This window comes from Saimiri boliviensis, chromosome 9 (genome assembly GCF_048565385.1).
Source record: "Saimiri boliviensis isolate mSaiBol1 chromosome 9, mSaiBol1.pri, whole genome shotgun sequence".
NCBI lineage: Eukaryota > Metazoa > Chordata > Mammalia > Primates > Cebidae > Saimiri > Saimiri boliviensis.
Window position 1 is genome coordinate 115,153,367 of NC_133457.1, and position 12,484 is coordinate 115,165,850.

A 12,484-nucleotide genomic window follows, 5' to 3' on the forward strand; every position below is an offset into this window, starting at 1 on the left:
GGGACACAGTCACGTGCAACCAGGCCTGGCTCCTTTTTGTATTTTTTGTAAAGACAGGGTTTCACCATGTTGCCCAGGTTGGTCTCAAGTAACCTGCCTGCCTTAGCCTTCCAAAATGCTGAGATAACAGGTGTGAGCCACTGCGCCCAGCTCATATACATCTTATAATCAAAACTGTGTTAAAATCCTGTTCCCCAGCCAGGCACGGTGGCTCACGCCTGTCCGTAATCACACCAGCACTTTGGGAGGCTGAGGTGGGCGGATCATGAGGTCAGAAGATTGAGGCCATCCTGACCAACATGGTGAAACCCCCATCTGTGCTAAAAATTTAAAAATTAGCTGGATGGAGTGGCGTGCATCTGTAGTCCCCGCTACTGAGGAGACTGAGGCAGGAGAATGTCTCGAACCCAGGAGGTGGACGTTGCAGTGAGCCAAGATCACGCCACTACACTCCAGCCCCGCAACAGAGCGAGACTCCGTCCCAAAAAAAAAATAAAAATAAAAATAAAAAAATGCTGCTCCCCATAGAGACCACCCCCCAATAATCCCACTAAGACTGAGAGTTCCTTGACAACAAAGAAGGTGGGATCTCATGTTTCTCTGAAACCCAGCCCAAGCCTGGACCCAACGGGAGGCAAAATGAGCTTTCATTAAATCGTGTCACACTTCTAAATCACACACCAAGAAACGCAGCACCTTCAGTTCCTGCCCCTCTCACCTGGCTCGAGAACAAGTCTTTTAAACTGTTTCGAGAATCAAAATTCTGTCGTCAGGTTGGCTCCATCTCACAGGCATGACAGTGCCTGCTACAAGGTCCCAGGGGCTCCTAGCTAGGAGTAAGAAACTCACTGTTCTAAAATTCCTGGTTTAGGCTGGGTGCAGTGTCTCAAGCCTGTAATCTCAGTACTTCAGGAGACAGAGCCAGGTGGATCACTTGCGGTCAGGAGTTTGAGACCAGCCTGGCCAACATGATGAAACCCCGTCTCTACTAAAAATACATTAGCTGGGCATGGTGGCAGTGCCTGTAATCTCAGCTACTGGGGAGGCTGAGGCAGGAGAAATGCCTGAACCCGGAAGGCAGAGGTTGCAGTGAGCCGCGATCATGCCACTGCACTCCAGCCTGGGTGACAAGCGCAAGATGCCATCAAATAAACAAATACATAAAGTAATTAATTAATTCCTGGTTTAAAATTTACAGTAATAATGGTGTTATTTCGCTTTTTACTAGCCATGACAAATCATCCATAGGGTGGCTACATTTCTTGTTATGTCAATCTTGCCAAGACATGGAAGTTTCCTCCTTCCTCAGGGGACACAGTAAGGACATGGATCCATGTGGCGTGAGCACAGGGAAGCTTCTGTGTCCCACTTCATCCTTCCAGACCTCGGTGGGGCCTGGCAGCCAACTACTGTGGCCCTCCTCTCAACCTGGGCTTCGCCCCGTCACACACACTGGGGATATGGCAGAGAATACAACAGGCAGAGCCCACTCGCAGGGACACTGCCTAGAACTGAGTGAAGCAGGAATGCAGGGAGAGTTTTGCAGAAAGAGCCTCTCCAATAAGGAGACTCTCCAATAAGCAAAAGCTCAGTGGAGTGTGGAGATGCCCCACCAGGCAGACTCGCCAGGGCTCAGAATGCTCCCGGTGGAGGAAATGGCAACAGCCAACATCCAGAGGCAGAAACACGGTCAATGAGAGGCTGGTGGGCAGGGGAGAGCCGGCCAAGCACTGAGGTCGGATTCCCAGCAGAGAGACAAAGGGGAAGGGGCTGAAAACGACAGCGAGCACCGCAGAATGGATTCTCGGTAAGATGGGAAATCTTTGGAGGGATTTTTTTTATATTAGACACTGGTGTCACTATGTTGCCCAGGCTGGAGTGCAGTTGCTATTCACAGGCACAACCCACTGCGTAGTCCACTGCAGCCTCCAACTCCCGGGCTTAAGCAATCCTCCCAATTCAGCCTCTTAAGAAGCTGGGACTACAGGTGCCTGCCAATGAGCCTGGCCTACCATCATAGGTTTTTTGTTTTTGTTTTTGTTTTTGTTTTGAGACAAGAGTCTCACTCTGCCACCCAGGCTGAAGTGCAGTGAGGCCATCTTGGCTCACTGCAATCTCCACCTCCTAGGTTTAAGCGACTCTCCTGCCTCAGCCTCCAGAGTACCTGGGACTACAGATGTGCGCCACCACGTCCAGCTAATTTTTATATTTTTAGTAGAGATGGGGTTTCGCCATGTTGGCCAGGATGGTCTTGATCTCTTGACCCCGTGGATCCACCCACCTCAGCCTCTCAAAGTGCTGGGATTACAGGCGTATGCCACGGTGCTTGGCCCCTTTGTAGGGTTGGTGCAGAGGACTGACATGCTCTGGCTTAGCTTTTAAATTCTGGTGAGGCACCTTGGCAAGGTTTCTTATGGTTTTCAGCTTCCCATGAGAGAGCTCACTCCCTGCACTTGAGGTCTGCCTTTGGCCTGGCCACATCTGTGGAAGCCACCAAGTCCCAGAGGCTCTCCAGAACCCCATGTTCCTTCACCAGCTCCACTTCACAGCTGACACCCCATGCCTGGCCCCCGGAGGTATCTGAGTTTGAGAACCCTCCTAACACAGGCTGCCTGCAGGGGCTTCTGCAGGGAAAGCTACTCACAGCAGCCGTGGGGAGCCTCTGTGTGCAGGCCACAGGGAGGCGAAGCTTCCAGTCCGTCTCCCCATCCAGCTGATCCGTCCGCAAGAAGCATGACCCTGTGGAAGGAAGTTGGGCACTGTCACCTTCACCCCAAGGACCTTTCCCCTGGCAGCTCTGGGCAGCGGCTGCTCTGGTCCTTATAAAAACAGCCAACCAATGGCCAGAGACCACAAGGGAAAACAATATCCTATTTCCCACTTCTTCCACAATCAGTATTGGGGTCAGAAAGATCCAAGTTCAAATCCTCACTCCGCCACTGCAATCCCAGGATAGTTTCTTGTCCCTGTTAAACTTCAGTGTCTGTGAAATGTGGAGAAACATAGACCTCGCAAACTTGCTGTAAGGAATCGGTGGGGAGACAGAACGGTGGCCAGCACACCAGCATTCCGAGCCACCTGGCCAGGCATCGCCAGCACCTTCTCAGGACCCAAACCACCTGAGCGCAGATCCAGGCTCTGCTGCACACTAGCTTTGTGCCCTGAGAGCTGCCTAGCCTCTCTATGCCTCAGTTTCCTCATGTGTAAAAGTGGGGCTAGGAACAGCGCTGACCCTGCAGAGGCGTTGTGAGGATTAAAGAACTGATCTGTGCAGAGCTCAGAGCAGTGCCGATCAGTCCAAGCCAGCACCAGTTCATTATGGGCTGGCACATTTCCGAGGCGCATCTTTCAGTCTCACATACAGATCCATGCAAGTCATCAGCTATATCCTCCATCAGACAACGTGCCACATTCACTGACACTGCAGTTCAGACTTTGAGAACTATTTATGTAGAGCACTCATCATTTTGTGGGGTTTGTTTTTGTTTTTTGTTTTTTGTTTTAAGAAAAAAGAGAACGCCGAGGCCCTACTCCGTAATGTTCTGTTTGCACCAAATAGGACACTAGAATGAATTTCAGGATAAAGCTGCAGTTTTTCAAAGACTGTTTTAATCTAGTGCCTTTTACCTCCTGTACTGATTACTCATTAGTATAAAATTTTACTTCAATTCCATTCATAACGAAATGTGTTGCAGTGTCCTCAGAGGTATATGAATGTCAGTTTTTCAGGTGTTCAGAAACCTCCAATTATGCCAGATAAGAGAAAAACAGCCTCGATTCCTCAGAACAGCTTCAATAACAAAAATTAAAGCTAAGGCTATTCAGGCCAGGCACGGTGGCTCATGCCTGTAAGCCCAGACCTTTGGGAGGCCGAAGCGGGCGGATCACCTGAGGTCAGGAGTTCAAGACCAGCCTGGCCAACACAGTACAACCCCATCTCTACTAAAAATATAAAAATTAGCCAGACATGGCAGTACACAGGAGGCTGAGGCAGGAGAATGGCTTGAACTCAGGAGGGGGAGGTTACAGTAAGCAGAGATCACACCATTGCACTCCAGCCTGGGTGACAGAGCAAGACCTTGTCTCAAAAAAAAAAAAAAAACAAAACAAAAAAAAACAGGCCGGGCGCGGTGGCTCAAGCCTGTAATCCCAGCACTTTGGGAGGCCGAGGCGGGTGGATCACGAGGTCAAGAGATCGAGACCATCCTGGTCAACATGGTGAAACCCCGTCTCTACTAAAAATACAAAAAAATTAGCTGGGCATGGTGGCGCGTGCCTGTAATCCCAGCTACTCAGGAGGTTGAGGCAGGAGAATTGCCTGAACCCAGGAGGCAGAGGTTGTGGTGAGCCGAGATCATGCCATTGCACTCCAGCCTGGGTAACAAAAGCGAAACTCCATCTCAAAAAAAAAAAAAAAGAGAGATCGAGACCATCTTGGTCAACATGGTGAAACCCTGTCTCTACTAAAAATACAAAAAATTAGCTGGGCATGCTGGCGCGTGCTTGTAATCCCAGCTACTCAGGAGGCTGAGGCAGGAGAATTGCCTGAACCCAGGAGACGGAGGTTGCGGTGAGCCGAGATCGTGCCGTTACACTCCAGCCTGGGTAACAAGAGCGAAACTCCGTCTCAAAAAAAATAAAAAATAAAAAACTAAGGCAATTTTAGTAGACTGATAGGGTGGGCAGACAATGGCAGCTGCCACCCAAGGAAATAACTATAAAGTAAGAGACTTCAGAGATTCTCAGGCTACAATAAATAAATCAATAGGTCCTATGGCAAAGTCCCCTGACTCATGAACGAAAGGCAGAAAAGATGCCCACCCCTCCCCAGTTTCTGTACTGCCCCCACTCAAGACGCGTCTCCTGGTATCAGCTTAGAAGAGAGGGGATTTCTGTTTACTTCTACATGTTAGAAACACTTCCTCGTCCCAACTCCTGATGCAGAGCTTAACACGGCCCAGGGAGGAAAACCAAGACCACTGTATGCGTGACTTCACCAGCTGCAAGTCAGCCGGTGCTCCGCAAACTGTATTTTTTTAAAGATCAAAATCTATTGACTTTTAAAGACCAACAACACTGTTTAAAAAGAATGATCTATTGAAAAAGATGCTTTTGATTTGCCTCCGTGGGTCCAAAATGATAATCTACTTTGTGACATTTTCAAATGATTTTGCCAAATTACCACTGAAAGGTTAATGGTTATTTTCCAAATTGATGTCAGATGTTTACCGTTTTTTTCTGATGTCCTCAGGAAGATCATGTCGGCGGGGACCCGCTGGTTCTGTGTTATGAAAAGAAAGACTTACTGTGAATGAATGCCCGTGTGGTGGGGGTGGGGGTAGGAGTTTCCGCCCCCACCCCCAACCCCTCGGTGGGTTTGGAGGTGGGGGGTGAAACTCACAACCTCTTTTAAGCTTCTGTCTTTGTCAAAGACAGATTTGGGGATTTACGTTGTTTTGAATCTGCAGAATCTTGCACACTGCTGCTACTTTACTAATCCCCTATCAAAATCTTATCTTGGAAAGAGAGCTTCGAGTTTTCTGGCGAATTCAACCATTACCTCCTGAAATCCCGAAAGCCTGCCTCCCCAGCTGGCTCTCTTCCAGGCGGTCTGCTGAGACTCAAGGCAGACCCTCCGCTCACGCTTTCTGCTTCTACCAACTTCCCAGCTTGATGTTTGGCTTTTAGTGGATTTTAATAAGGAACGAAAGTAGTAGGAAGCAACAAAAGCCAGTATGAAAAAAAGGGGGGAGGGGGGCAGCCAGCAGACCTCATTCAATAATGAACAGAAATGTATGTGATAACATAGAGAGGGTTTGTGTGGTTCTTCTGGGCTGCCACCTGCAAGAGTTTCACTTTACCTCAAAGTAGCTTTGAGTTCTTGGATTTAATCCTTTTAAAAGAGCATAGCTCAGTTTCTACAGAAACAAGTTAAGACACAATGCTTTTCTAATCAAATATTATTCCAAGCCTCCCCAGAGCCACCCCTGAAAATCCAATACCTTCCAAATATACACGCTAGAAAAAGACATGAGTGTCTGCTAATGTCACAAACACATTGACATGGCTATTTTTTAAACTGTATTTTGGGTCTTTTTACTGTTCTCAGGTTACGGTTAATCCCAGCTCCCCATAAAATAATAGACAAGCACAATGGTTACGTGAGGACATGGCTCAAAAGATAAATGAGGTAAATATTGTAAGTGTCTATGCAGTAAGCTGACTTCTAGGAAAGATTTTAGGATATTTTTTATCTCAAGGCTTTAGGATATTTTTTATCTCAAAATAATAACCACATCGAACAGAACTGAAACTTGTACTTGTGTCTGTGAGCAGGATTCGTGGCTAACCAACCAATATAAACCTTGAAGAGTGTGTGTGTGTGTGTGTGTGTGTGTGTGTGTGTGTGTGTGTCTGTCTGTCTGTCTCACAGGAAAGAGATTTTCTCCGCAGGCAAAGTTGCTGGACAGAATCCCAAAATGCATCATTCAATTTGTCTACCAGATACACAAATTACACGTTAGGATACCTGAAGCAGCATTCACACGCAAGCTTCCAGATCCTGCTCACCTTTTCAACGATGATAAGGTCTCCAACTTGGATATTGGAACTCTTCACCTTCACCGTGCCTGCAAAGCAACAGGTTCAAGATACATCACATCTTAATTCATTCAATTCAACCTGTCTTTACAGAGTGTACAGCCTGCAAAGCCAACAATGCGATACACCCAGAAGTACATGCTCCCACCCACGGCCACCACCAACCCCAGCACCATTATCTCCTGTCCCTCCAGGAAAGGGCTCATCTGCTCCAGAGCCCACTCCAGAAGTCAATGCCCACTTCACAGGGCATTGGAATAATTTGTGCCCTTCATGAAAGATCATTTACCTTAACAGTGACTTAAATGGTAAGTACTGGAAGGAAAAAGTCTTAATTTTCAATACCGCCAGAAAGAAAGAAGCTGACTGATTCCAAATGACTGGTTTACTTTTTAATTTACAATTGCTATATGCTTTTATTTATATGATTATAATCAGACTATATAATTTTTGCTAGTTGTTAATCTAGATAAACAGTAAAAGCTAACATTAAATGCTAACGCTGTGCTCAGTACTGCAGATTTTGATGGCTTCATTTAATCCTCACAAGAGCCCTCAGAAGAAAGTATTCCCATCTCTAGCTTCCAGACAACGAAAGGAGACTCAGGATGCTCCACCTTCCCCTAACGACCCAGAGTTACAACAGGCCAGTGCTGGGATTCACACCTGCATCTGACTCCAGAGTACAGAATAAAAACAGTGAGTGCCAGCCGGGCGCGGTGGCTCAAGTCTGTAATCCCAGCACTTTGGGAGGCTGAGGCGGGTGGATCATGAGGTCGAGAGATCGAGACCATCCTGGTCAACATGGTGAAACCCCGTCTCTACTAAAAATACAAAAAAATTAGCTGGGCATGGTGGCACGTGCCTGTAATCCCAGCTACTCGGGAGGCTGAGGCAGGAGAATTGCCTGAACCCAGGAGGCGGAGGTTGCGGTGAGCCGAGATCACGCCATTGCACTCCAGCCTGGGTAACAAGAGCGAAAACTCCGCCTCAAAAAAAAAAAAAAAAAAAAAAACAGTGAGTGCCAAGTACGGTGGCTCACGCCTGTAATCCCAGCACTTTGGGAGGCCAAGACGGGCGGATCACAAGGTCAGGAGTTGGAGACCAGCCTGACCAACATGGTGAAACCCTGTCTCTACTAAAAATAAACAAATTAGCCAGGCATGGTGGCAGGCACCTGTAACCTCAGCTACTCAAGAGGCTGAGGCAGGAGAATCACTTGAACCAAGAGGCAGAGGTTGCAACGAACCGAAATCATGTCACTGCACTCCAGCCTGGGCAACAGAACAAGACTAAGTCTCAAAAAAAAAAAAAAAAATCAGTGAGTTCAGTTCAACTCAAAAAACACGACTGGGCTAGGCACAGTGGCTCACATCTGTAATCCCAACACTGTAGGAGGCCGAGGCGGGCGGATCACAAGGTCAGGCGTTCGAGACCAGCCTGGCCAACATGGTGAACCCTATCTCTACTAAAAATACAAAAATTAGCCAGGCATGATGGTATATGCCTATAATCCCAGCTACTCAGGAGGCTGAGGCAAGAGAACTGCTTGAACCGGGACCCGAGAGGTGAAGGTTGCAGTGAGCAAGATTGCGCCACTGCACTCCAGCCTTGGCTACAGAGTGAGACTCTGTCTTAATAATAATAATAATAATAATAATAATAATAATAATAATGGATGAAGGGGGTTGGAGAATCAGAGAGGTGGCTGTCAACAAACGCTCTGTGGGAGAGTTGAGGCCAGAATTAGACAGATGAAGGACACTGTGTTTACCAGTAACAGATGAAAGGCAGCCTGGGATGCAAGAAAGTGAGACAAGTGAACAGCTAACAGCACGCACATGGCCAAACGCTAGAACTCCTTTGGCAAGACCCGAAGCATCAGGAAAGCAGGGAATAGCAAGACATGAAGGCGGAAGGGGCCAGGTGGGGCCAGGTGGCCCCGCACGCTGAGTGAGCCCAGAGAAGAAGAGACAATTTATTCTGGTGACGGGTAAAATCGACATACAGGGAGCAACACCACAAAATCTTTATGATACTGTATCTTATAACAAGCCCACATAACTTACAAATGTTCAGCTAAAAGAGAAATAAAAAATAATTATAAGGCCGAGCGTAGCTCACGCATGTAATCCCAGCACTTTGGGAGGCAGGCAGATCATCTGAGGTTGGGAGTTGAAGACCAGCCTGGTCAACATGGAGAAACCCCGTCTCTACTAAAAATACAAAATTAGCTGGGCATGATGGCACATGCCTGTAATCCCAGCTACTCGGGAGGCTGAGGCAGGAGAATCGCTTGAACTCAGGAGGAAGAGTTTGCAGTGAGCAGAGATCGGGCCATTGCACTCCAGACTAGACAACAAGAGGAAACATTCCTCTCAAAAATATTAATAATTATTATCATAGAGCCAGGTGCAGTGGCTCCTGCCTATAATCCCAGCACTTTAGGAGGCCAAGGCGGGTGGATCATAAAGTCAAGAGACACAGACCATCCTGGCCAAAATGGTGAAACCCCGTCTCTACTAAAAATACAAAAATTAGTCAAGCGTGGTTGCATGTGCCTATAGTCCCAGCTACTTGGGAGGCTGAGGCAGGAGAATCACTTGAACCTGGGAGGCAGGGGTTGCAGTGAGCTGAGATTGTGCCACTGCACTCCAGCCTGGCGACAAAGCAAGACTCCATCCCAAAACATAATAATAATAATAATTACAATGACCCTCCATCTTCTTCAATAAGTAGATGCCACAGAGTAAGAGTGAAATGGGAATCGTGAATCCGGTACTCCCTTGGTGTTTTCATTTGAATATTCAGCAAATACCCAGCATGCAGTAAGCAGGATTTCCAGCTTTCATTTCTTTGGCTTTATGAAGAACTAAAAGACACCAAAGCCTGGGCGACGTGGCTCACAATTGTAATCCCAGCACTTTGGGAGGCCAAGGTGGGTGAATCACCTGAAGTCAGAAGTTTGAAACTAGCCTGGCCAACATAGTGAAACCCCATCTCTACTAAAAATAAAAAAATTAGCCGGGCGTGGTAGCAGGTGCCTGTAATCCCAGTTACTGAGGCAGGAGAATCGCTTGAACCCAGGAGGTGGAGGTTGCAGTGAGCCAAGATCTCACCATTGCACTCCAGCCTGGGCAACAAGAGCAAAACTCCATCTCAAAAAAAAAGAAAGACACAAAATAATCTAAGTGCACAACTCTGGGTTTTTACAGTGTCTCACAGTATTTTATAGTTTTAAAATACTATTTTTTTAAGTACTCCACTACCATTGAGATTTTTCAGAGCATTCCAAGTTTTTTGAAATTCAGAGCATTCCAATTTTATTGAAACAACTCTCTTTAATTGGTTCCATAAGGTTTCTTTTTAACTGATTTTTTTTTTTTTTTTTTTTTTTGAGCTGGAGTCTCACTTTGTCACCCAGGCTAGAGTGCACTGTCATGATCTCGGCTCACGGCAACCTCCGCCTCCTGGATTCAAGCGATTCTCATTCCTCAGCCTCCTGGATTCAAGCGATTCTCATTCCTCAGCCTCCTGAATAGCTAGGATTACAGGCACATGCCACCACACTCAGCTAATTTTTTATTTTTAGTAGAGATGAGGTTTCACCACACTGGCCAGGCTGGTCTTGAACTCCTGATTTCAAGTGACCCGCCCACCTCAGCCTCCTAAAGTGCTGAGATTACAGGTGTGAGCCACCGCACCCAGCAATTTTAACTAATTTTTATATGTCATTAAATTCTGTCACGAAACAGTAAGAACCGGCATCAAAAGGTCTGATACAAACACTGCTGACTTCTAGAAAGCACTCGGCTAACGGCAGTGAGCAAAACCAGCCCTCGATTGTCGGTAAGGCTTCTGGACTCTCGCAGTGTGAGCATCTCACCCTACTAAGTGAGCACCTAGCTTCTAATGGTACCTCATTTTCATAAAATATGACGTTAAACTCAATCCAGTAACTGGAGCCCTGGCATGCTAGACAGAGACCCAGTGGCCTCGTTTTATTATGTCTTGGGCTTTGGTCAATATATTTACAGAAACTGGAGAACATCCAATTAAATGATTAGAAATAGGTAAAGAAGCCAGATACGGTGGCTCACAACTGTAATCTCAGCACTCTGGGAAGCTGAGACAGGTAGACTGCTTGAGCCTATTAGTTCAAGGCCAGCCTGGACAACATGGCAAGACCCTGTGTCTACAACAAATACAGAAAATTAGCCAGGCATGGTGGTGTGGACCTGTACTCCCAGCTGCTTAGGAGGCTGAGGTGGGAGGAGTGCTTGAACCCAGGCTTTTGTGAGCGGAGATTGTGCCACTGCACTGCAGCCTGGGCAACAGAACAAGACCCTGCCTCAAAAAAAAAAAAAAAAAAAAAAAAAAAGGAGAGAGAGGGAAATGGGTAAAGAGAGGGTCTAATTGGCAGAACGCTTTCAGGGCCTGAACCACTCTTCTTGCTCCACTAGGGGGCAGAAGGAGAAACAGGCACAGACGCATCATTTTTCTGGGAGCTCAGAAAGATCATAAATTCAACATGGCCCTCAGCGCCAATGAACTTTTCCTTCACTTGAGCTTGCCCCAACTTTCCCAAACATAAATTTACACATTGTCTTTGGTTTGATTACCGAAATTTATGCCGCTGGTTTGGCCCTAGCGATCACACCTGGGTTCTGATCTTCACGCTCTCGTTATAGGTTCCCTCTTTAACTCAAAGAAAAGCCTATGTTTTTATTCTTATTAAATAATAATCGCCCAGGTACACGTGTGTACGTTAACAGGACAGACGACAAAATCAGGGAGATTGTACTGAAAGGAACAGCAGGGCTTTCTCTGTCACAGATATTTTCCAAATTCTTCACATGAATTGTTTTTCCATTAAGCATAAGGTTGCTTTCCTAATAAGAAAAAGATAACAATTAAAATTAGCTCTGATTTTTAAGTGACCAGACTCAGATTTTTTCCTTCTGCAAGCAAGTCCTGATTTATGACCCACTCATGTGAACTCTGCCTCTCTCTGTCCATCTGTTCTGCCTCAACAAAAACCCCTTTAATCCTCTGTGTTTGCAGAGCAGTTTCTGAGTAACCCCAGCAGGCCAATCTTCACACAAACACACCTACTGTACGGACCGTCCATCCGCCAACAGAGCTCTTGCTCCACCTCCAAGGGAGGACACAGAAGCCGCACCACTGAAGGTCACTTGGGGTTTTTAGCCATAGTTATTTGTTAGCATTTCAGTGTTCTGGGGTGACCAGCCTCGGATGCGCAGCTTGAAAATGACAGTGTCCCTGACTCTCCCCTTCTGTTGAGCCACTAGAGTGCTGACTGTCAATGTGGACTTCTTGCCCCATGTTGCCTTTTTTTGGTAATGAAAAATATGTAGTTTAGCTAGGCACAGTGGCTCACATCTATAATCCTAGCACTTTGGGAGGCCGAAGTGGGTGGATTAGTTGAGCCCAGGAGTTTGAGACCAGCCTGGGCAGCATGGCAAAACCCTGTCTCTGTTTTTTTTGTTTGTTTGTTTAATTTGAATTAAAATGATCGGGTGCAGTGGCTTACGCCTGTAATCCCAGCACTTTGGGAGGCCAAGGTGGGTGGATCACGAGCTCTGGAGTTCAAGACCAGTCTGGCCAAGATGGTGAACCCGTCTCTGCTGAAAATACAAAAAATTAGCCGGGCACAATGGCAGGACCCTATAATCCCAGCTGTTCAGGAGGCTGAGGCAGAGGAATCACTTGAATCAGGGTGGCAGAAGTTGCAGTAAGCTGAGATGGAGTCACTGCACTCCAGCCTGGGAGACAGAGCAAGGCTTCGTCTCAAAAAAAAAAAAAAAAAGTAGTTTAGGTCTTCATGCTGGATGGGGGGTGAGGGTGGTGGGCATGGTGGGGG

The 12,484-nt window shown here is 46.9% G+C and overlaps 1 protein-coding gene across 2 annotated transcripts in view; it reads right to left on the reverse strand.

The window, feature by feature from the left end:
- The window catches only part of ATP9A (ATPase phospholipid transporting 9A (putative)), a 168,654-nt gene that overhangs the window by 96,512 nt on the left and 59,658 nt on the right, over positions 1-12,484 (reverse strand). For both annotated transcript variants that reach the window (XM_039479637.2, XM_074406664.1), the window contains exons 5-7: positions 6,571-6,629; positions 5,230-5,281; positions 2,645-2,739 (exon numbers count right to left, since the gene is read on the reverse strand). In XM_039479637.2, coding sequence (XP_039335571.1) covers positions 2,645-2,739; positions 5,230-5,281; positions 6,571-6,629 — 206 coding nt within the window. The remainder of the gene's footprint in view (positions 1-2,644; positions 2,740-5,229; positions 5,282-6,570; positions 6,630-12,484) is intronic.